The sequence below is a fragment of the Cordyceps fumosorosea genome, assembly GCF_001636725.1.
Source record: "Cordyceps fumosorosea ARSEF 2679 chromosome Unknown scaffold_1, whole genome shotgun sequence".
Taxonomy (NCBI): Eukaryota; Fungi; Ascomycota; class Sordariomycetes; order Hypocreales; family Cordycipitaceae; genus Cordyceps; species Cordyceps fumosorosea.
Genome location: NW_017387301.1, coordinates 2,796,826 through 2,819,932, shown reverse-complemented (window position 1 = coordinate 2,819,932; position 23,107 = coordinate 2,796,826). Strand labels below are relative to the sequence as shown.

Sequence of the window (23,107 nt, the reverse complement as noted above, 5' to 3'; positions counted from 1 at the left end):
CCGACTCATTCACTGCCACTCCCATCCTTCCTCTCTCCGTCTCTCTCTGTCCTTCTCTCGTTCTCGGAAACTGCGGCCGGCCCGTGGCATTCAAACATCATTTAGACAGACGATCTACAAACATAATCCTACCTGCCGCCTAATCCACCGATCCCCCTCCCGCCTCACCCAGATAGATACCCGGGAACGATCGATCCTCCAGACAGACCATCGTCATCCACCACCAACATCTTGGAAACCTCTGATCCTCTCTCTCCCCTTCATCGCCTAGACCGACCGACAGAACCACATCCACGATAATGCACAGACGTCGAGCCGTGCTCGCGCTATTAGCCGCGAGCACCACCATCACCACCACCACCGCCCTCCCTCAAGACCTCTTCACCCCCCGCGCCTCCAACTCCTCGCCCGAGAACTACACCTGCCCCAAGGACCTCCTCGCCTGCCCCTCCAAGCTGCCGGCACCCTTTTGCTGCCCGGCCGACACCAAATGCCAGGGCCTCGCCGCCGACACCACCGCACTGTGCTGCCCCTCCGGCAGCGACTGCGACCGCATCAAGCCCATCGCCTGCGACGTGCGCATGCAGGACCCCGCCGAGCACCCGACCGCCGTCATCTTCACCACCGTCTTCAGCTTCGACCTGCCCGTCTGCGCCAACGGCTGCTGCCCCTTTGGGTACTCCTGCGACAACGGTGAGTGCCTCCGGAGCGCCGACCAGTCCAAGTCGCCCGCCGAGCTCGCCGACGCCTCCAAGAGCGCGACGAGCAGCAGCGCCTCGGCGACTTCGACGGCCCCCAACACCAGCGCGAAGGCGACGACGACGACGACGTCGACAAGCCCGGCTTCTTCTTCTGCCATGGCGACGGATGCGCACACTTCCTCCACGCAGGTAGCCCAGTCCGCCACCGCCACCTCCGAAGCAGGGCAAGGGCAAGGGGGCGGGGGCATGACGTCCAAGACCACGTCCATCATTGGCGGCGCCGTGGGCGGCACCGTCGTGCTCGTCGTCGCCGCCGTCATCGGAATCCTGTGCGTGCGACGCCGCCGCCGCCGGAAGCAGGGCATGCGCGACGACGCATCGTCCTCGTCGCGCGAGAAGTCGGGCACTTCGGCGCCGTCCCACGACGCGGGCAGCGTGCGCGCGCGCGGCTTCCTCATCTCCGAGCCCATCATCGAGCGGGACAACTTCCGCACCGACTTTATCCTCAAGAGCCCCTCGGCCGCCTCCTCCATCAGCCAGCGGCCCATCAACAACCGGTGGGAGGGCGACCGCTCCTCCGGCGGTGGCGGGGGGGGCGCCGCCGCGGTCTCAGCCCCGCGGAACCTCACCCACCCGCCCCGACTGGACCCGCAGCCGGAGGACCAGTACCGGCTGTCCATCCCGAACCCGTTCGCCTCGCCGGACCCCGGCCGGAACGGACTCACCTCCCCGGGCTCCTGCTACGACTACGACGGCCGCCACTACGAGGAGGAGGAGGAGGGCGATGAGAGATATGCGAAGACGGGCGAGGTCGGCCGCCCGGTGGCGCCGTCGCTGAACAACTTGCGTGACAGTCGGCGGGTCGTCTCGCGCAACGTGGAGCCGCAGGACATGCACGGCTACGGCTACTATGACGAGAAGGAGGAGGGGCGCCGGCCGGATAGTGACGTGTTCTCGGATGAGTATGCGGTGGTGGCGCCGCTGCGGGGGCAGCAGCAGCAGCAGCAGCAGAAGCAGCAGCAGAAGCAGGCAGGGGGTCGGGACACGATGTTCTCGGGCTTGATGGACGACGCGGGCCTGGGGGCGATTCATCGTGGGGAGAAGAAGTACGTGCCCGTGCCGGACAGGACGCCACGTCTGTGAAGACAAAAAAAGAAATGCAAGAACGGCAAGCAAAAACAAACAGCGATTGACATTTTTACACACCACCCAACTCTTTACCTCTTTCTCACACAAAGTTGAGAATTCCCATATACACATATACGAGAGGGAAAACAGTATCCATCTACCTCATCTCCTATTTTTTAGTTTATTGTTCTGTTCTAGGTGTCGGAGTCTTCTGGTTTTACTCTTTTTCTTAATTTGTCCCTTGGTGATTTGATCCTCTGTTTTGACTGAGGGATGTACACACACACAAATCATTTACATACGACCCGCAGTATTTTTCATCTTTAGGTCTTGTTTGGACTTTTTCATAGATGAATATGAAATAAAAAAATGGGAAAAAAAACATCAAGTCAACTTCATTTTGCTGTTGTTATGTATACCCGCTCGCTGCAAACCCTCAAACTATGTATGATGATGACTTGTGACAACCTTGTAGTGATTTCCGTCAAAGAGAAACGCAAATGCAACAAAAGAGCAAATAGAGCTCAAGTATCAAAAAGCTAAACGTAAATGCAACAAACAGGGAAATATAGCCCAAGTAGATGAAAAACAGATCGCTTGAATCGCTTTTGCAAAAGATTGATCCGGACCCTGCACAAATACAAACTTGCTTCTTCTACGTGATCGAAAACAAACAAAGAGCAAAAACCGTCAACAGCCGCCCAAAATCTACATGATCACGCACTTCTTGTGATCCTTTGGGGCAGGCTGCGGCGGGACGTCAGTCCAGCCAGAGTCTTCCGCGCTGAGAGACGGCGGCTCCGGCTCCGCTGCCTTCCTCGACTTGGGCCTCCACCCACGCTTCCTCGCGTCGAGGATGTTCTTCGCCGCTCCCCGCTCCGCCCTGCTGGGCTTCCGGCTGACGCGCATCGGCGACCTCGCCGTCGAGCCTGAAGGTGGCGAGGACAGCCAGGAGGGCAGGTGGCGCGCCTTCTGCTTGGCCTCGGTCGCGCCGTTGTTGCTCGGTAGCGCCGGGAAGAGCGCCCGCACAGGCTGGGCGGGCTCCGGATTGAAAGGGATGCTTTGTCGAGGACGGCGAGGCACTGGCGCCAAGATCTGCGTCTCTCCTGGGGAATCAAAGGCACCGCTCACACCCGCGGGGGTGCTTATGATGAGCGGCTGGTCTTCGTCGGGATTGACGAGCGGTACGTCGGCCGTTGGCTCGTGCTCGAAAGTATGCTGTTTGATGGGGGGTGGCTCCGTCAGGCTGGATCTGCTTCCGGAGGCAGACCACTGGTTAAGAAGTCCACCCGATAGACGTCGCGGAGCACCCATGCTTATCCTCTTATTGAGCCGACTGATCTGGTCACTGCTGGGCGGTGGCGGGAGCGAGGCGGATGCTATTTCGGCCATCGTCATTTCTGTAGCTGGTGCCGAGTACGTTGCGATGCTGTGCGGGATGGGTGGCGGCGCTTGTTGCGGTTGGTTCGGGGATACACGAGGCCAGGTCTGCGCGTTTGAAAGCCTCCGATTATGCAATGGCGCGTCGCCTACTGGGGACAGCTGCCCCGATGGAATGGCAACCGATAGGATCAAGTTGTTAGCTTGTCCTTCTTGGGCTTGGATATGCTCAACTGCGTCTGAAAATTCGACGGTTGCGGGGGTGGTCGTTGCAGTCCCTGTTTCAGAGTGACGCATATCTGGCGAGATGGGTTCCGCTCGTGGCCCCTCCGCCATGGCCTGGCTCTCCAGAGCAGGTGAGGCCGACGGGGAGACTCCGTACAAATCGTCTGTTCTGGGTTCTGCATCGCCCGGCATGACTAAGGGCGTCGAGATAGGACGTGGGATTTCCTCGAATCGCTGCCTGCTGCTGCTATACGTGGTTTCGTCGCTTGCAGTTCGTTGGCGAAAAGGGACGTTGGTCCCGTCCATTTGTGCTTGTTGGGCGCGGGGAGAAAATTGCCCCGGCCATGCTTGAGTTTGCGTTGGCGTAACAGCAGTAAAAGGTCGTACGGGTGACGGTAGCGGTGCAACGGCTGGCCGCCGGAGGAACGCGGGCAGAGTGCCTGGATCATCTGGTTGATAGGGAGGGGGCGGAGGAACCCAGTTATCGGCATCGCTCTCGTGTGGTAATTCGCCTCGGCCGTCAGCGCGGCGATAGACGACTCTCTGACCGTTAGCCGTGCGTGGGTTAAGTCGACGATTCACCGCAGCGGCAGTTGCGGCACGCCGCAGGGTTGTCGTGGAACGAGGGCTTGCATGTGAATATGGGGCATCCAAGGCCTCCATCTCATCCACAGAAGCAATGGATTCTTCCTCCCTATCAGTTCTGCTGGCAGGGTTGACACCGAGCTTTCTCGGCACGAGGGGATCATCATGCTCTGGTGATTGTCTGCGCGGCACTGGTGGCAGGAGATTCTGGTTTGCCGTGGTGGCGGCACGAAGCAACTGATTGCGGCCGGAGCGATTCTGCACTACGGTGCGGCGGCGCACAATGGCCACTTCTGTCTCAATGTCGCGCTGTTCTTCTTGCAAGACCTCGGCGTCCTCTGTTCCCACGTCGATGACAACCTCACGTTTCGATCCGCTTCTTGGTCCGTACTCAAAGTCAAGGATACACACCCGACCGCCATCGACAAAGTCAATGTCCTCCTCATCAGTAACTAGCCTGGTCGGAGATATCCCTCGCGAGGTCACAAGCAGGCGATCCTTGGCTGATGAAGCGGAAAATCCTTCTACCCATTTGACAGTGCTGATGGCGGTCAGCTCGGCGACCTTTCGACCTGCAATAAAGTTGTTGCGAAGCTTGTCGCACAAAAGTTGCCACTGAGGTACTCTGGTATTTTCGTCTCGTCCACGAGAGGAGTCATGCCGGGAGATACTGCTACGTTGGCTGCTCCTCCTCGCGTGGATAGAGGGACCATCAGAGACACTTGGATGGTGTTCTGGAACAGCATCCAAATCCTCAGGCACGCCATACACCCAAACTTGGCTACCATGGAAGCCAGCCGCGACAAGTTGGCCATGGTAGGCGGCAGCCGGTAGTGTGCTCGGGAGTAGTTTGTGTTGCGATGATGGTTGTGGGACAGGGCCTGTAAAGTAGGTGGTGCCGTTACGGAGGTCGTCGATGCGAATGGCGCGAAACGTCTCGAAGCTAGGGTCGTAGGTAAAGGCCCAGAAAGCCTCTTCTTTGGTTCCATTTTGCAAGAGCACAGCATGGCTGCAGTCATGGCTGGTGTTGGGGAAAAGAATCGAAGTTGTCCACATGGCGCTGAGATTGTCCTGGTCGGCGACGGTGCTGGGGTCATAGTATGGGGCAGTCAGGACGACGGTGTTGGGAGGTTTCGAGTGCGTCGTGGTGCCAAGGATCTGCGTTCCGTCAAAGGAAAAGGCGAGGCTATCGACAGGATCGCATTTGACTTCGCGGCGCTCCGTGGGCATGGCATTGGGGTGTAATGAGGAGACTTCGATTCCGGTTTCGTAAGCGGCAGCCATGACGGAGCCGCACGAGGAGACGGCAATGGCACGAGGGTTCTTGTCGAGGATGATGGCGTGTTTTCTCTTTGGAGGCTTCTGCTGAAGATCGTAGAGGTTGACTTGCATCTCAGTCGACAGGACGACTAGGGTGGCGGCATCATCGGTGATGGTAGCGGAGACGGGCCGTCGCTGGATCTTGAGCTCGCGCTTGACCTGGAGATCGGGGCCCTGGACGCCGAGGACGTAGATGCGAGCCGAGTTGTAGGCGAGGAGGTGGTGGCCTTTGGAGGAGGCGCTGAACTGCATGCCCTCGCCGCCGGGGCAGGAGGAGGAGCTGTTGGAGTTGGATACGAGCTTGACGAGGGTCTCGGAGGGGCGGTTATAGGCGTTGAAGAGGTTGCGCTTGACCTCTCGCGCAAAGAGCCGACGGAAGCGCGGCAGGTCGTCATCATGAACGTTGGCGAAGGCGGCATGCGCGGTGGCGTAGGAGGCGCATCGTTGGAGCTGGCTGGCGTAGAGGTCGGCCTGTTGGGAGACACGGCGAGCCTGGCGGTTGAGGACGAGGAGGGACGCGAAGCTATCGGGGTCGGCGACGCGGAGGATTCTGGACAAGGAAGAAGGGTGCGTTAGTGGGGGATGTATGAGTAGTCGGGTTCGAAGCTGCGTACTGCTCAATGATTTCGTCGGGGAGCTTGTCAAAGGGCGACGACGACGAGGTCTTGCTGCACACGGCTGCGGCAACGGCTGCGGGGGAACGAGGCTCGGGCTTGGGCGGAGGAGACGTGGACGGCGGCGATGTTGCGGTCGATGTATCTTGTTCATCCATGATGGCTACGGCCATATGAGGAGGGAAGAGGCCGCGGCCGGTTAGACGTTGGGCGACATGGGGGATAGAAGGACGCCGAGATTCGCAGGCAGACTTTTGTAGAGGATGAACTTGGGCAGTGAGGCAAGGAAACAAGGAAGCAAGGCCAGCCGTGAGAAGGCTGACGAGCGGCTTGGTAGTAGCGTTACCAGCTTGCCAGGGTATCTAACCTTTGGTACAAGATTACTGGGTAGCCAATTAGTAGTTAGCGGCGCGCCTGGGACAGTCGGTGCTACCGTGATTATTAGGGGGCCGTTTATTATTATTAGTAGGGGATTGCCGTTTGCCGCTGGGGTTGGGCGGTGACGTTTTTGACGGACAGGGCGCACTATTCTGAGTTTCGGCGGGCGACTAGTACCAGTACAAATTAACGGTCGGTGCGCTGGAACGCTGGATTCTTCATCAACATCCATCCGTAGCAACAAGGCCCGTCAGCAAACAACATTCCGTCTAACAGCTCGAAAACGCCCGCTGTCGGAGAAGTCATCCCTATCAACGTCACCCAAGTCAACCACACCGCTCCCACATGTCGTCGGGTCCTTCTACTCACCTACTCACCTGCCACTATGCTGCACCCTGTCCATAACGGGCGGCCCGCAATCACCGCGTCGGGCAGCAACACGAGCTCGCCATTACCACTTCGCCACGGTGAATCAATAGCCTCTATTATGGGGGCTAGGGCAATCTGAGAGTGTCCCGCTCTGCTAACAACTATCTGACATGTGTACATTTATTAGAAATCGCTTCATAAAAAGGTCTCGGCACGCAGTGTACTTGTTCCCTCAGTCGAGATATCGGTACCGACCAACAGTTCTCTCCGTCCTTGAACAAAGGCTGCCAAAGCGCCCATGCCATCTCCTCGCAGCAGTCGTACTGCCTATCCCAGTCCTCAAGCAAGATTGCGAGATTGTCCCTCGACATGTCCTCCATCCTGGCTCCTGGCCTTCTTAGACTCGTCCCAGTCGTCGACTCGTCATCTCGCATACTTTCACTATGCCAATGTGAGACAGATTCGTCGCGGGGTAATATCATGATGGCCCACGGAAGAATTGTGACGTTCATATTCATCCAATGACGGAGTCGTTATGGGAGGTAGAACTAAGGGAAAATACCTTTTAATAACGATATGAATATTCCAAATGCTTTTATTACCATAGATGAAAAATATATGTTCTTATAAATGAAGATTACCAAGTAATGAAGCACGATTATCTTACCCCGTCGCAGCCAGCCTCATGGCGCGCCACCTGAATCATCTGAATCATGCTTCCACCACTCACAACTTCGCTACGCGTTCTCACCTCGCCCAAAGACTTGGCGCCGCTCAATATTCATCATCTTCATCGTCGTCGTCAGCGCGCCGACACGTAGGGTCATCCAATTTGCCCGTCTCATGCAAGATTATCTCCCACATATGCCCACCACCACCCATGAAAGTGCCGAGCTCATCCATCTACACGACGGATATCTGCATGCAGCGATTCAGGCTCCATCCAGGCCAGCAGCCCAGCAGCCCAGCAGCCCCCTGCAGGTCTCAATTGCGCCCAGCGCAGCCTAGCATTCCCCGAGGTGCACGGATGATATTGATACAAAATCTATAATAAGCAGCCCGTGCAAGCCACCGCTCACGAGAAATTTTGCTGGGAATTCACCAAGCAAAAGCCCTGGTAAACATCGTAACCCTGCTCATCGTCACGGTTGCCCTCGTTGCATACTGTAGGTACCTAATAGAGTGAGCATCGGCGACGCCGCTAGCCATGCAGCTTGCCACCGCATCAACTTTCCTTGACGTACTGGTACTGATGCTCCAGCTACAGATTACTTGATAATACAACCGCCTACTCAATGGGGTTAAACTCTGATAAAATTATACAAATCGATTCAAATCAGTCCTAGGAACGTCGAGAGCTTGCGATTGACTACTACTGGCTCCGGAGGCTGGCTGTTTAGAGCGAACTGTAGTGCCCAGACTGAGGGATACTGGACAGGCGTCAGTTCAGAATGAAAACATATTCCTTCAAGGAATAAAAAAAGTCTTTCATATCATCTCACTCCTCGTTTGCTAGCCGGCTACTTGTACCTTTCCGTGATAGTCCCCCAAAATTCTCAAAACAATTACACGCCCAAGTTGCGCACATCCGGCTCAGAACCGGGGACGAGCTCCCGAACCTGGGACAAGAAAAGCTGACGAGCTGCCTCATCCGTAGCCTGTTTCTTGAGCTGGCGCTACCAGCTACGGCTGAGAGTCGCCGAGGGATCACCCCTTCTGCAGTCCTTGTCCCGGGAACAGTAGGTGCAGTTGGCGCAGCCCGGGCTCGACTCCGGAATCTGGTAGCAGCCGGTGAGCGCGCCGGAGCCCTTGCGGCAGTCAGTGCACCTGTCCTCGCCGACACGCTCGGTGCCAAAGAGCTGGTGAAGGACGCCTTCGGCCTGGCGAGGGCGCGTCTGCCCAAGGGAAACACTGAAGATGCCGCGGCTGTTGGTACGGGTGTTTGGCTCCAAAAGTCGACGCGGTCTCTAGCTAGCGTGATCGTTAATGAGCGGCCCATACTTGTGCCCGGCTCGATGGACGGCGTAGATAAGATGAAACGCGGTGAGGGATGCGAGGTTGTTGGGGCTGTTCTTTGCCTGGCTGGGCTCTGGGATGCTGACGCCGCCGATCGACTCCGGCCACAGGAATCTGACGCCGGGACGGATGGTAACATGACCGTTGCCGTCGAGCTTGAGCTGATCATCGTGAAGGGGATGGACTGATGCCATGATTGCGGTGTTCGTGATTGTTATTGTTGGGGCAAGGCGCGAGAGGCGTGAATGAATATCTTCTGTTTGATCAGCGCGAAGGAGAAGTGATTGAAGCGGGCCCGAATGGTTCAACAGTTAATGTTGTTTGGCAAAACAGTCACGATCAGGGCCTAATACCCAAGCTCATGGGCCCTTTCCTCGATCCTCAACTCATCCCAGGGGGGTGATTAAAGTCAAACGGCTGCAGAATCGGTTCCGTAGTCTGCAGTTGCGCGCTCAAAAACTCGTCCGTGATGAGTGTGTCAATGTCTTCGTCGCCCACGCTGCCACCTCCACCACCACCCTTTCCGGCGTCAAACGTCAGCAGGAAGTCGCCCATGGCGCCGCCCGCGTCCAGGTGCAGGCCCGTCATCAGGTCACTGCCTGCAAAGGGCACGTCGGGCGGCAGCACTGTCTGCTGGCTCTGCTGCGCCTGCACCAGCGCGTCGCGAATCTCCCGCACCGGCGGCCACGTATTTTGGATGTCGTTCATCGCATCTAGGAGCAGCGACACGGACCGTTCGACCTCCGGGTCCGTCCACGACGCCTTCAGCAGGTATCGCCGCATCAGCACGATGCCCGTCGCCGTCGCCAGCGTCTGCACAAAGTCCAACGGCAGCGACCGGTACCTATAGAAGCGCGAGAAGCTCCTCATCAACCGTTGGATGGCTTGCAGCGACTCGTAGCAGATTTCCACGTCTTCGCTCTCGGCGATACCAGGCTTGTCAAACATGTTGGAGGGTGGCCTGTGAAGGATGATCATGACGGTGTGAAACACCATGCTAATATGCGGTCAGTCAAACACTCGGCCTCTGCTCCGGGGAAAGCCAGTACTTACTGCAGATGGAGTACCGAGGGCGGCACCTTGCCTACCGTCCATTGGTTCCAGTGCACAGTGCCCGGCAAGCTGGAAAGCCACTTGGTGAGGGACACGTGGATCTGGCGAGACTTTGCTGCCACAACGGCCGGGTCCGAGTCACCGCGGCGGTTCTCGAACAGGTCCGTAATCATGACGTGAATAATCTTGGACAGCTCCGCCCGGTAGATGAACGAGCCGACCAGCGCGACCCCGTCCTCAAACTCCGTCGCCGACACCTTCTCGCATAGGTACGTTTCCAGCAGCCCCTGCCAGTCCGGCGGGTACTGCAGGCGTATTGTGTTGCGGACGTCCGACTCGTTCGGGTACAGGGCCGGCGGGCGGCCAAAGTAGAGGCTAAGCTGCTTATCGGCGGTGAACACGGCCCAGTACACGCGGCGCAGGATCTCGCGGTCGCGGTGGAAGCCCGTGAAGCCGTCCCAGTTACTCGGATCCAGGTGCAGACCCATCTCGTGCGCGAGGCGGAACGCCATGCCGCAGAACAGCCACCCCTTCGACGTCCGCCCGACGGCGATCTCCCGGTAGCCCAGCAGCACCAGCGCCTGCAGGAGCGTGAGGTCCGGGTTGTCGAGGGAGCCGTAGAGTAGCGCCTGGGCTTGTCCGGCGAAGACTTCCGAGACGTTAAGCGTGTCGTCGTACTGCAACGCACCGAGCGCGCAGATGGCATACAGGAGGACGTCCGAGTAGTACTTGCCGGATCCAACATCGTAGTCGCGAAGGAAGTATTCCCTATACACGATCATGCTGTATTGGTATTGTTCTTTGAAGAAGGTTGCCATGAGCTTCTGCGACATTTCATCGTGCGGGGCATATTGGAAAGCGCTATTGTGAGGCGGCGACTCATCCGATTCCGATGCTAGACCTGCTGAAGAGCTAGGGATGGGAGGTATGGCGGTGGGGTCAATAGTCAAGTCCTGGAGTGAATCATTCGCCGTTGAAGTTTCGAGAAGCGCGGCGGTGCTGTCCGGGACGGACGATTCTCTGGACAGGTGCATCTGCAGGAAGCTGGTGCCGCCAAAGAATTGCGCGCCCTGACTAGGGTGCAAGCGGCGCAGCTGGCCGGAGCGGAGGCGCGCGGCGACGACGCTGGGATCAGACGGCGTCTCCGTCTTTTCCGGTGCTTGAGCGCCATCCGGAGCCGGAACGGACAGGGCAGGGAGCTGGGCGAGAATCTCATCGCGTTCCGTGCTGTCGGCTTGGGCGAGCCGACGGATAACGTGCTCAAGAGCCGCAATCTGGCCCTCGAGCGCGGTGACGTAGCTTTTCGAGACCGGACTATGATGGGTGTTGGTCAGGCGTGGGTCGAGAGGTGAATAACTGAGGCCTCGGAAATTTACCGTTGCTTTTCACCAGTGCCTTGCAGGATGCATTCCTTGCCGGCCTTGACACAACGCGAGCAAGGTCGTTTGCGATCACACTTGATCTATCAAGGGGTAATTAGTTGGAGTAACTTAATCACAAAAGGTGCGAATTAGACAACCTTGCGTCGGCGACATCTTTCGCAGCTATTGTCGAGTACCGTGTCAGTGGCATGTCTGGGAAACCAACAAACGGAGGTTTCGATGGGACTCACGAGGTGCGAATCGACTCCCCCATGGGAGTCTGTGATTCCTCCATTCCGGGTGCGTGGCAAATTGACCTTCAAATGCGATAGCTTTATCTGGACTTTGAATCAAAACCTGTGGCCCGCAGGCCCAACGTCAATATGTTCGGGATTTGATGATATTTCGTGAAGAATGACGACGCAGGTCGAGGTTAAAGCTCCTCCGGACCGGGGCGGCTGAACTGGGTCCTCTGAGCGCCTCGTTCTTCAGCGCGTCAGCCTCCTCGGGGAGGCGGGGTTCTCAGTGCGGTAGTAGTTGCCGGTAGTAGCGCTCTTGGGGAACGGGCTGGTTGCGACACAAATGTGCTCAGCTTCAAGGACGTTTTTTTGTAGAGTATCAAAATCACGAATAAATTTAGAGATTATTTCGGGGGGAGAGAAGCCGATTCAATATGTACCTATTCCCCTCTGTTGCAAGAGGCCAGACGTAATGGCCACTCACTGCCCAGGTACTCGCTAACTATGCAATTATAAGCCAATATCAAAACCACAATATCAAGCCTCCCTTCCTCCGTTCAGCCGACAATATCCTCATCCTTTGCATCCAGCACCAGCATATGACCAGGTGCATGCGCCATCACCACCCCTTTCAGCCCGGCCCTCATCACCGCCTCCTGCGGCGTCACGCCACAGCCCCAAAACACCGGCACCTCCTCCTCCTCCTCCTCCCCATCCCCCTCACCCTCCCTCCTCCTCTTCCCCAGCGGCATCCCATCTTCCGTCAACGGCGCGTCCCCCCATTCCGGCTCGTCCACGTCCCTGATCCCCAACCTCCCCACCGCCTCCCACCCCCACGCCAGCGGCTCCCCGTGCGTCGCCCCGAACCTCGCCGTCACCCTCCGCACCTCGTCCACCTCTCTCCTCCTATACGCCCTCATCGACACCACGCACGTCGCGCCGGTGAACTTTCCCGCCGGCATCAGCGCCAGCGTCGTCCGGTACATCGGCACGTTGCGGCCCTGCGCCACGTGCCGCGGCCGCAGGCCCACCGCCGCCAGCGCCGTCTCGAAGCTGTACGAGCACCCGATCAGGAACCCGACGTGCCGGGCAGTCCACTCCGCCTGGACGTCCCGGGAGTGCGACTTGACGAGCCGCCCGTCCTCGTACACCATGTAGGCCGGGATGTCAGTCCGCAGGTCGCAGCCCGTCGCCATGCTTAACCGGGGCGCGCTGCCGGTCACGCTGTCGAAGATGCCCGGGCCGGAGGACTCGCCGATCAGGGGGCACGGCACCGGGTTGCGCGCGCAGAGCCTGCGAAAGTCGTCGGCGTACTCGGCGGGGAGCACGAGCAGGTTCGCCTGTAGGAAGCCCGGCGCGAGACCCGCAGTCGGACCTGTGTGCTTCCCTTCGCGCGCTGCAAGGCGAACGTCGAGGCCCGTCGCTGTGGCATAGTCTCGCTCAACCATGCTCGTCAATTTTTGGCAAAGAAGATGAACGAAGAAACAATCTCGCTTCAAATTTCTTCTTAAAGAGACGTGTAGTTGTTTGATCCAGCTTTATCCCGACCCGCGTCGCCAGCTCCCATGGCTCGTTAATAAGTGGGTGTCGTCGGCACCTCGGACTTGGACCTCCGCCAGCCCAAGCCACTCCTACGTCCCACGCCGCAGCTCATTGAAGTTCATCGAGAAGTGAGTCCAATGATGGACAAGAAGTTGATGATATTGCTGATTTGAGTCTGTACTATCAAAACTAATTCTACTCTCTTGGGCGTGTAAGCGTGAGCGAGCCCATACCGTCTTCTGTACCCCGGAAAACTTTGCCAGTTGTATGTCCTCCAGTCGTGCCCATGCAATAGACTTATGTAGTTGTACTCTTGGGAGTCCGAATGAGCGTACGTCTGACGTATGATCGAACTACGCGTTTGGCATCGGAAGCCCACCGCTTCACTCGATTGCCGACCCGCTCCGACTTCACCGAAACACTTCCAGCAGGTTTCTCAGTTACGGTCGAATCAAATTGACTGGCAGCGACACCGGCGATGTTCGTCTCAACAGTCTTCGCATCAGCTACGCCGTTGGTGCAGGTAGGACCAGGTGCAGGTTTGGTCAGCATCGTTGGCGCTGCTTGGTTCGGAGACCGTAGTCGTAGAAACGAAAATTTTGGCTTTATGCGACGTGCAACTGCCTCACCAGTCTCTGATTGCACAGTTCGCAGCTCTTCCGTCGATTCGCGGCAGGGTTCCCGCCGTGGTAGCATAGTATCTGCGTTTTGGACAGGCGTGGGGGGATACGAAAGATTGAACTGATCGGATGGTTGGTACGATCCGCCTGCGCTATCCCGTTGCTCGATATTCGTAGCCAATAGCTCATGCACATCGTTTTGGTCCTTGATTCTCAACATATCTTTGGTTTTCTCTGTTTTATTTTCGATATTAATGTGTGGTGGCTGTGCCACGTCGGCCAGTGAGTTACACTGCTTCAGCCGGTTGTTACGAATCACTGATCCAGTCTGGAGACTTCGTCCCTGCCCTAGTTGATTTCGCGATATTTTCAACTTAAGCTTCGGAGGGGCTCTATAATTGGTAGTTGATCTGCACTCGTCAGCGGAGCGGCGTTCTTGTCGAGTATGGTGCGATGGAGGCGCAGGGTCAGTCTCTCCAGATGAGGATGGCGTTCGAACGCGCAACCTCAATTTACCAGGGCTACCTGAGCGTGAAATGTGACTTCGAAGGGATAATGACCTAACCTGGGAGATGGCAGAATCGTTCTTACTCTGCTTGTCGGCGGAGTCATGAAGTGCATGGTTGGGCCGTGTAGTAAGCATCTCCGCTGGAAGAGGCGGCAAGGCTTTCATGAATCTCTGGTGTAGTTCACTCTGGGCTTTCTTTCCACGGCGAGGGGATAGAGGCTCAGGCGTGAGGACCATTGTATCCTCTCCCGATGACAACGGATGTTCAGTCAGGGACTCGCTGGCACTGAGTGCTGGCGTGCCAGTCCGCGCAATGGCTGCGCTGTGCTGATGATGTTTTGGGTACGGGTTATCCATGGCTTCCATCTCATCGAGTGTTTCCATAGTCGATAATTTGCTGCTTCGTCTGCTGTGTCGCTCGTCAATATCATCCTCATCGCTGAGTCTTGAAAATGGAGACTTGGCTAATCTCTCAAATGAGGAAAGTAAAGACGTAAAGTCTGCAAATGCGGGATCCAGAGCCATGTTGTTTTTATTCAGACTCAATTGCGATGCTCTTCTGATGTTAGCATTGGTTTCAATGTTCGGTGCTGCTGTTCTCAAGCCGTATTGTCGTTCTGTGGCAGGTAGTCGCCGAGAAATATCAGCGACATTCGGCGGGGCGGGCTGATTGTCTGGTCGTCTGTTTCGCAACGTGTCTTGGTTAGAATTCAAATGTTCTGACGCTGCCATCAGTTTATCTGCCGCTGCATTTGAGATTGCATTTGTGATGGCCCGTTCAATCTCCTCGATGGAATCATCATGACTACCTTGAAGATACGAGTCAAACGACTCGTCGATGCTGCTATTTGTCTGACTATAGCCGCATCTGTATCCACCGTTTGAAGGTCTGGGTATTGAATGGTTATCGATGGCACCGTGCATTTTCAGCTGCATATCCTGCTGCAGGATGGTTGGCTTCGTGACACTACCTGTTCTGCGCGGAACAGGAGAGAGCGGCATATCTGGTTCGCGGGCACCCTCGGAATCCGGGTCCTTAAAATCCTCGGTGTAATCATAGTAGGGGGTGCCGGTAGGCCGCATTGCTGGGCACGTGCTGCTAGATGTCATCGGCCGCTGATACATCTCAACGATCGAAGTCAAGCTTGCAGATCTACTGCTCTGGTCGGTCGAGCCCATGTAATACCGATCAGATGGCCTTGATGCCCAAGACACAGTGGAACTCGGCGTTCTAGCGCGACCCGACGCTGTCATGTAGTAGTTCGGACCGGGTGAAGATCTGGACGGCAGTGTGCTGGACGATTTGTTCATTTCAGCGCGGAGTGACAGTGGAGGGGCTCGTCTTTGGTTGTTAGCAAGGGAGGCTTTGTAAAGATTGTGGGTGAATTTCTGTTCCAGTGTAAGCAGTCATAAATTCAAAGTGACACATCCCGACGTACCTGAGGGCCACGTTCGCCCTCCATCATTCTGCTGTAGTCCCTGCCCCGAGTCTCCGCCAGTGGGGGCGACGTGATACTTGTGCCGGGACGTCTCAACCGCGTGGGATAAGGCCCGGGTGTTCTTGACTTTTGCCAAGAGGCATTGCGAAGATGGCCGTTGTTTGACTGCATGTGTCGCTGGCCAGCAGTGGGGTGCCTTGAGTGCGACGTTGTTGAGGAAGCATCGTCATCGTTTCGAGACAGCACGGAACTGTGAGTCACTGCATTTCGAGACGCATATAGTGATATAATCTCCGATGTCGTGTCTCTATAGGACCGTATCCTGCGTTCATGGGCGAATTGGTCTTCCTCGAAGCTCCGGGCTGTTGGTCCCCTGGAGAAGGAACGGTCGTCGATACCACGTCTTGCGCGAAGGGGTGCATGATACGTAGCAGGGAGGCCTCTATCTGGGGTGTTATGATGGCTGAAATGATCAAACTCGCGTAACGATTTATGCCGTGCATAAGCCGGGGGAAAATGGCGGTCGCCCGTTGTGTTGTCGTCAACTGTCTGCAGAGGCCATCTTGCTGACTCTTGTACTGGGTCGGGAGGCTTCAAAGGCCTTGGAGCGGGCCCCTGGCGTGTTGGACTGCTAGGATGGAGACCACCGGCCGTCTGGTGTTGAGGTGTATCCATCCCGATGTGCAGAGCCTTGCCTCGCCAGTCTCCTGGCGTGCGGTAACACACCGGGGGTGAGAGGGTAGGTCAACGTTGGTAAAGATAAAGATAAGCCGAGATGACGAAAGTTGGAAGCAAACCCAGCAGGCCAAGTTGGACCGAAATCGATGGCCTCGGAGGATGGTCTTGTATAGCAAGAGCAAGTTTTCAAGTGAATCGGAGCAAGATGTGCATTGCGTCGTCTGCCAGGTGGTGGGATGGCAGAGTGTAGGAAGTCTAATGCATGAGAGCGGTTCGCTTTCGAATGTGAGTGGTGGCAGCAAGTTGCTGCCTACCTGCCCACCTACCTGCCTTGTCGTCCACTTGACGACATGGTTTCGGGCTGTGGCAAGAGCGCGAGGGCAAAAGAGTAGGGTGGGCGTTCTTCACATGGAGACTACGATGGTGCGGGTGCAAGAGGCGAGAAGAGGCGAGTGCAGGCGAAAGTAAAAATGTATTGTTGCATTGTTGCAGTGTTGTATTTCTTTAATCTTGGAAGGCCGTTTGTGCAGTGCGGGATGACAACGACGATGCAGCGTGGAGATGGTGTGCGGCAATAACATGTGAGGCTTGCGTGGCGTTTGGTGCGACAGAGGGCCAAGGTCAACGTTTGTGATGGAGGTGGGGCAGCATCGTGTTTGGAGGTTTGGAGGCATTGGAGGGGTAGTGAAGAGCGACAAGTCGTATGCAACCGGCGGCAGTCGGCTTGGCTGCACATTGTCAATTTTCATCTCTCAGTATCGGTACCTTACTCGTGCTTCTGCTCATCTGACCGGCCGGCATTTATTCTTAGTATCAACTGGGGCAAACAAAAAAAAAAGCCAATGCTCGCTTGATCGTCGCGCATCTTCTGCTCACGAGCGCAGAGGCTCGGGAGGGAGGGAGGGAGGCAAGGGAGAGAAGGAGGGCGCTTGGGGGCCCCGTTTTGTGTCAGCGTCTTCACGGTCCCCGTCGATCTTGTTCTTTTTTTTTTTTTTTGTCTTCTTTCTGCCCCTATTCTCCGGCCTATCCTGTTTGTTGTGTTGGCAACCCTCCGTCGCCGCCGGCTTGCCAGCCCGACCGCTCACGTGCGAATGGGGCCATGACCCGGTCAAGTCAAGTCTGTTCTGTCCGTGGCCCGTTGTGAGCCGAAATGACCGTGGGGCTGAAGTCCAATCCAACCTATGGCCTGTCGTGGTTGTCACACTCTGCAAGACACAAGCTGCATTGCAGGATTTCGCTGGCCAAAAGGTATCACCAAGAGAGCTGTAACTTCGTCTCGGTTCGTTATTTTCTTCCTTTTCAAGCTGGCTCACTCAAGCAACAAATGTTCGGCATCATTGACCCCTGGCTAACCTTTGTTGTACCTCGCCCCTCGCCAAGGTTCAAACTCTATCGACCAGGTCTGGCCCTGCACCAGGGCGATCGGCAAACGCCACTGACAGTTCTGGGGTTAGCGACTGAATGATGAACCGTTTTTTTCAAGTAATTTCCAAGTGGCCCACCACGTCCCAGCGGTGGCCCTCAGTGGGTGTCGTCTCCAAGTCGACGAGCCGGACAAAGGTTGAAAGGGTCTGGACTTGCTGGGCTTCCACCTTGGGCTAATTAAAGCCATGTACCCACCACTTTGTCACTCTACTCTGCCAATTGTTCCCTGGTGAAGACAAAAGGGAATAGGACAGTCTCCGCATCCCAGTCTTTCTAGGCCCGTTCGGTGCTGACCTCCTTGTTTCCTTGGCGTTGAGGCCTGGGGTGGGTTGCATCAAGAACGCAGAGAGACCCTTCAACCCCACACCTGCAACAGGAACTTGCTCTTCGCTGCGTGACCGGCAACTTGTTTTAAAAAGCTCTAACCCTCAGTGTGTCACCCTCTTGCCACATCTGGTGCTGCATTCGACAAGCATCCCTTCATCTCAGTAACGCTCGCTATATGTCGCCGCTTCCTCCCCCGCCTCATCCAATATCGCGACCGACCCCTCAATACCAGCAACCTCAGCTACGGCGAGACACCAAAACCTTCCACCATGTCTACCAAGCCGACCCTTCACATCGCAATGCCGCCCCGGCGCCTCTCCCACCACTCCGGCCCTCGCAGCCCGCGATTCCACGAGGACTTTGACGCGCCATTCTCCGAAGCCATCATGAACGCCTCCCTCAACAGCGTCGCCGCCGCCGCCGCAGCCGGGTCCTCCTCCTCCGTCTGCTCGCCGTCCCAGGAGCGCCCCAGCCTCGACTCCCTCCGCCGCAGCTCGCCCGGCAGCTCCCTGCGCACGCCCTCGTTCCCGACGCAGTCGCCCACCGAGCAGTGGCGCGAGTTCCCCTGGACTCGAGGGGCGACGCAGCGCAAGTCCAGTGTCAACGACCGGGTGCGCGGCTGGGCCCGGAGGTCCCTCATCTTCAAGAGCCGTCCAGCGTCGCCCGACGAGGCGACCGGGGGGTCGTTCTCCAAGGCGGACCACTCCAACGAAGCGTCCCCGACAGAGGCACCCAAATGAATTGGGCGTGATCGCTACGGAGAGGCTCATCTTCTATGTGTTGAACGAGTAATGGGTTGAAGATTTACGGTCGATTTTACTTATCTAATTTTCTCTGAATTATGGGTGGGACATACGCACGAGTGACAACAGAATCACTCATACTCGGCGCTTCGGGGCTCGGTGTTTGCTTATTCTATTCTATTATTTGTATATAATCCCCCGTTATCGAGCGATGTATACGCTCCGGGGTTGGTAACCTATTCTTCTTCAGTGGTTTTATATTCACGATAGCGGCAATCAAAAGACACCGCCTCCGATGATGAACAATCGCTGCTCTTCCTTCTTTGCCCACTGGATGATCTTGTTCGCACCCTGCCCCATGGTCGCGCGCGACATGTTGGGCCCTCCCACGCAGTACAGCTCGAAGACGGGCGTGACCCACGCGAGTGACGTGGAATCTTCGCCCGTGTTATGCAAGATTTTGAGGTGCGCATGTTTGGCGTGCACGGCAGCGTGCATCTCGTGGTACAGGCTTATTAGCCGACGGCGCTCCGAGATGGCGTCAAGCGGCGGCTCCAGCGCGGCCATGCAGAACTGCACGTTGGCCTTGGACTTGTATAGAAAGTGGCTCATCGGGTTCCCGGGCACAATCTGGCTCGTCCGCGGCCGCCCGGCCCGCACGGAGGCCCGTATCACGGCTAGATGGCCGCTCTTGGCCAGCTGCTGAGCCACGTCGTGACGCATCTTCTGGAGGCCAAAGAAGCTCTCCTTGTTGGTGCTAATCAGTACCATGGCAATCTGCGAGCTTGTGCCTGTCGTCTGTTCATTGTCTGCTTTTGCTTCTTCCTGCGCTTCTTGACCCTCGTCGTCGAAGAAGCTGACGTACATATATAGATAGCCTTCGTTGTTAAAGGCGGGAAGGCATAAGGGTATCCAGTTTTCACCCCCTCCGCCTTTAATGCCATCGGACTCGAATAGCATGTTGAATATGAGCTGCAAGTCGCTCGGGTGCAGCGAATGCCGCCGTGGACGAATGACGCTAACGAGCTTTCCGCCCGCAATAATGAGTCCGTAGAGCAGCTTGTCTGAGCGCAGCTTGAGAAACGTATTGTTGATCGAGTGTCGCTGTGATTTGCGAAGTTTGAGGCATTCCAGTGCCCCTAGCAGCGTCGTTGGCGAGCCTCTCGTGAACGTGTCGGCCAGTGAAGAAAGCAGCGACTCGGTGCCTTGGAGTGGCTTCCTTAGATCCGACGACGGTCGGTTAACAAAGATTCTTGTTAGGGTCGGCAGTGTAAGCGTGGAGAGAATCTGCATGTAGAGCGCGTCAAGCTGCGCACGAAGCTGCGAGTCGCTCTCGCCAAGCTTGCTCACAGCCACAAAGTAAAGGGGACCCCGGGTCAGGACTACAAATCTGGCGTCGCCGGCCGTAAATCCCAGTAGCGGACTCTTGGCGCCCTCATAGAAAGATATTATCGTTTGCATAACTCCGATCGAGGAGTTAATGAGCATCAAGTCTCCGTGGCGGCTCCAAATGGGTTTTCCAGCGGACGAGAGAATCATGTAGTGCTTGCGCTTTGCCTTCCACATGGCCACACGCGACGCATCATCCACCTCTTCTGTTGCCTCTGCCGGCACCAATTCGAATTCTCGTTCGAAGTTTGTCAAGATGTCGCCCTGTCGATGGCGACTCGTCTCAAACGGTTGGACAGTGGGTGCCTGCGAGCGCAGCATGTTCCAGGCGATGCTGCGCTTGCTCAAGTCGCCGACAAAGAGGCTCGCGATATCGCCAGCCGGTCGCATCGTGGGCGCAAAGCTCATGACACTTGCTCCATCGTCTCCTTCCCCTCCTGAGTGGCTTGCTTTGTAGCCGGGCGAAGCATACCCGCTGGACACTGGCGTCGACACAGACCTCGGCGCAGGGGTTTGAAATGTGCCTCGCGAGCCGTCGGGGAAGGAGAGTGTCTGAATGTCGACAGTCGTCAGTGCCGTAGTCGCCTGGCCTGTGTAGGCTTTCGAATCGGTGGAATCGTTTGGTGGGACTTGCGATGCCTCGCCTGAGCCATCGGCCGACGCGCTGTCATCTGTTGCCATTGTCTCGTTTGTATGTCCGAGGTCATCTTATGTCGTGTTGGTAGAGCCGACACAGCGCCAGCGTTGCCCTCGAATACCTATCAAGGCCGCAATGTCCGTATCATTTCGGCTGGACAGTCGTGCGAGTTCTTGGGAAAGCGGGCGGCGCGTGTAGGTGACAGGCTGTCGGTGGCACGCGATGCAGGAGATGTGGTAGCTTTGGCGGGGTGACCCCCGTTTCAAGAAATGACGACACGTTGGTGAATTACAGTGGAGGCCGCTGAAGCAAGCCTACAACTAAGGTACCTATGTATGTGTGTACATAGTACTAACCTACTTTACCTATTTGTACCTCCCTTAGCAGGAGTAATAAACATGGCATTATATTAGGTATGCGTCTCAACTATGATGAGTTTGTATTATTATTATTTTGCCCCTTGCACAGCCTTTTATCCACCTACTCAGTTGTCTACCCAGGTAAGTACTTGGAGATAGTACCGTCCGTCGACCCGCATTTACACTTTGGGCCAGCTCAGACTGCCTTGACTGATCTGGTAAAACAGACGAGAACAATAAAAAAACTGCACACACCAAATGCAAAATTGAGCCAATTTGCTGCCCGGATGCCCTCTAAAGAGATTGGGTCCCACGGCAGAAGCTGGCCATGATCAACCTCCGCGTCTCTCCCTCTTGCCATGACGGCGGTTTGTGTAGCCGTCGCGATAGCCAGGCCAAGGACTCGCCCAAGCTGCATCGAGACGTTGAGCATAGCACCGCTAATGGCTTGGTATTCGCCCGAAACAGCGTGCGAAACGATCGAGTAGAGGCAAGGAGTAGCAGAATCCGCGCCAAATGTGGCCAGAATCATGGCCCAGAGCCCATATTTGAAGTAGGAAGTATCGGTTGGGATCGGTACTGCCAAGAGCAGCGATGACACCGAGGTAGAAAGTGTTCCTAAAAGGAGGACAGCAAAGGTAGGAATGCGTGAAAGAAGCAGTGGGACAGAAATTGCCATGATGACGCCGACAACACCAGTTGGGATGAAGCGGAGAGTCGTTTGCAGTGGCGAGAGAGCTTGATACTCCTGATAATAAAAGGTAGCGTAAACGAGGTACCCGTTGAAGGACGCAAATAGCATGCACATTACTGCCAGAGAAACACTCAACTCGCGATTTTGAAAGAGTGATACTCTCATGAGTGGTGGCCGACTGCCGTTTGCCTCTAGGAACCGTTCCCAGAAGAGAAAGGCCGTTATGAGCGCGACAGCCACGACGATGAGGACTGGTATCCATGGCGTAGCCCAACCAGCCTGGTTACCAGTACTCAGGGCGAACAGGAGACAGCCCAGGCCGGCAGTGGAAAGGAAGGCCCCGACCAAGTCAAGACGGCCGCGCAACGTAGCGTCATCGATGGCCGTCGGACTTTTTTGACAAGGAATTGCAAAATATCCCGCAATGGTGATGCAGGCGGCGAGGATGGCAAGCACGCCAAACACCCATTTCCAGCTGGTAGAGGACGCGATAAACCCCGAGAGGAGATTTCCTACTACACTTCCAAGCGGAGTTGCAGCGGCTTACCAGTAGAAAATAAGCGATGCACAGGACGCTCCATGGGAGGGAGGGACTCACAGTAGAAGCCAAACGCGTATGCCCTGGCCTTTCCTCTGGAGAACGTGGTGCCGAGGACCCCAATAGCCGTCGGGACGTTCGCCGCAGCGCCCTAGGCATGTTAGACAAGAAAAAGATAAAGCTACAAGTCCCTGGGGATGACGACTGCACCGTACAATTCCTTGCAAGGCTCTGAATGCGTGGAACGCAGCCTCGTTAGGCGCAAACGGTGTGATGGCCGTGGTCAACGTGACCCAGACACTACCGGCTACAAACACTGTTCGTTTGCTGAAGATGTCGGCAACCCTTCCCCAGAGCAGGAGGAAGCATCCAAAAGCGAGCCCGTAGACGGAGACTACGAGCTGCTGGCGGCCGGGCGGGATATGCAGGTCTCTGGAAATTGTGGGAAGAATGATGACTGCAGCTTGGCTGGAGAAGGTCTTTTTTTTATTTGGACATGGTTAGCACGGACTGGGTTGTGTTTTCTGCGGCAGCAGAGCAGACAATGGATGGATACTGACATTGAGAAAGCCTGCGCCGCTGACTGCAGCGACGAGGGCGACGCATTTGGGACCGGCGAGTTTTTCGGGGCCTGATTCTGTGTTTGCTTCTTCTGGCATAGGCTGAATATCGTCATGAGGCACATCCTCACTCCGCCTCGTATCTGCAGTTTGGTCCATCATTACCACCGTGATTGCTTTGCGGTATATTTGTTGGGCTTCAATCGAGTTTCGAGGGCAATAAAGAAGCCTGGCTGGAGACTATGCACGCCGCCTTTCCAAGCTGTCACTCCTTCAAAT

At 56.4% G+C, this 23,107-nt stretch overlaps 9 protein-coding genes across 9 annotated transcripts; 2 read left to right on the top strand and 7 right to left on the bottom strand.

Moving 5' to 3' along the window:
- Positions 1-299: 299 nt before the first annotated feature.
- On the top strand, positions 300-1,844 carry ISF_00911 (hypothetical protein; the record flags this gene model as incomplete). The annotated part of the gene is made up of 1 exon (XM_018844518.1): positions 300-1,844. One exon carries the CDS (start codon positions 300-302, stop codon positions 1,842-1,844), a length of 1,545 nt encoding a protein of 514 aa, XP_018708968.1.
- Positions 1,845-2,537: 693 nt separating this feature from the next.
- ISF_00910 (F-box domain protein) lies at positions 2,538-6,111 on the bottom strand (the record flags this gene model as incomplete). The annotated part of the gene is made up of 2 exons (XM_018844517.1): positions 2,538-5,889; positions 5,954-6,111. The coding sequence occupies 2 exons, from the start codon at positions 6,109-6,111 to the stop codon at positions 2,538-2,540; spliced, it is 3,510 nt and encodes a 1,169-aa protein (XP_018708967.1).
- A 2,265-nt stretch (positions 6,112-8,376) lies between these two features.
- On the bottom strand, positions 8,377-8,910 carry ISF_00909 (hypothetical protein; the record flags this gene model as incomplete). The annotated part of the gene is made up of 2 exons (XM_018844516.1): positions 8,377-8,626; positions 8,702-8,910. The coding sequence occupies 2 exons, from the start codon at positions 8,908-8,910 to the stop codon at positions 8,377-8,379; spliced, it is 459 nt and encodes a 152-aa protein (XP_018708966.1).
- A 187-nt stretch (positions 8,911-9,097) lies between these two features.
- On the bottom strand, positions 9,098-9,304 carry ISF_00908 (hypothetical protein; the record flags this gene model as incomplete). The annotated part of the gene is made up of 1 exon (XM_018844515.1): positions 9,098-9,304. The coding sequence occupies one exon, from the start codon at positions 9,302-9,304 to the stop codon at positions 9,098-9,100; it is 207 nt and encodes a 68-aa protein (XP_018708965.1).
- A 4-nt stretch (positions 9,305-9,308) lies between these two features.
- ISF_00907 (Transcription factor) lies at positions 9,309-11,425 on the bottom strand (the record flags this gene model as incomplete). Its single annotated transcript, XM_018844514.1, has 6 exons — positions 9,309-9,560; positions 9,629-9,713; positions 9,770-11,083; positions 11,146-11,231; positions 11,289-11,313; positions 11,382-11,425. 6 exons carry the CDS (start codon positions 11,423-11,425, stop codon positions 9,309-9,311), a joined length of 1,806 nt encoding a protein of 601 aa, XP_018708964.1.
- A 501-nt stretch (positions 11,426-11,926) lies between these two features.
- ISF_00906 (hypothetical protein) lies at positions 11,927-12,817 on the bottom strand (the record flags this gene model as incomplete). Its single annotated transcript, XM_018844513.1, has 1 exon — positions 11,927-12,817. One exon carries the CDS (start codon positions 12,815-12,817, stop codon positions 11,927-11,929), a length of 891 nt encoding a protein of 296 aa, XP_018708963.1.
- Positions 12,818-14,638: 1,821 nt separating this feature from the next.
- Positions 14,639-15,122, bottom strand: ISF_00905 (hypothetical protein; the record flags this gene model as incomplete). Its single annotated transcript, XM_018844512.1, has 2 exons — positions 14,639-14,721; positions 14,849-15,122. The coding sequence occupies 2 exons, from the start codon at positions 15,120-15,122 to the stop codon at positions 14,639-14,641; spliced, it is 357 nt and encodes a 118-aa protein (XP_018708962.1).
- Positions 15,123-18,177: 3,055 nt separating this feature from the next.
- On the top strand, positions 18,178-18,648 carry ISF_00904 (hypothetical protein; the record flags this gene model as incomplete). Its single annotated transcript, XM_018844511.1, has 1 exon — positions 18,178-18,648. One exon carries the CDS (start codon positions 18,178-18,180, stop codon positions 18,646-18,648), a length of 471 nt encoding a protein of 156 aa, XP_018708961.1.
- Positions 18,649-18,927: 279 nt separating this feature from the next.
- Positions 18,928-22,927, bottom strand: ISF_00903 (vacuolar fusion protein mon1; the record flags this gene model as incomplete). Its single annotated transcript, XM_018844510.1, has 5 exons — positions 18,928-20,747; positions 21,292-22,272; positions 22,329-22,419; positions 22,484-22,747; positions 22,829-22,927. 5 exons carry the CDS (start codon positions 22,925-22,927, stop codon positions 18,928-18,930), a joined length of 3,255 nt encoding a protein of 1,084 aa, XP_018708960.1.
- Between the last annotated feature and the right edge of the window lie 180 nt (positions 22,928-23,107).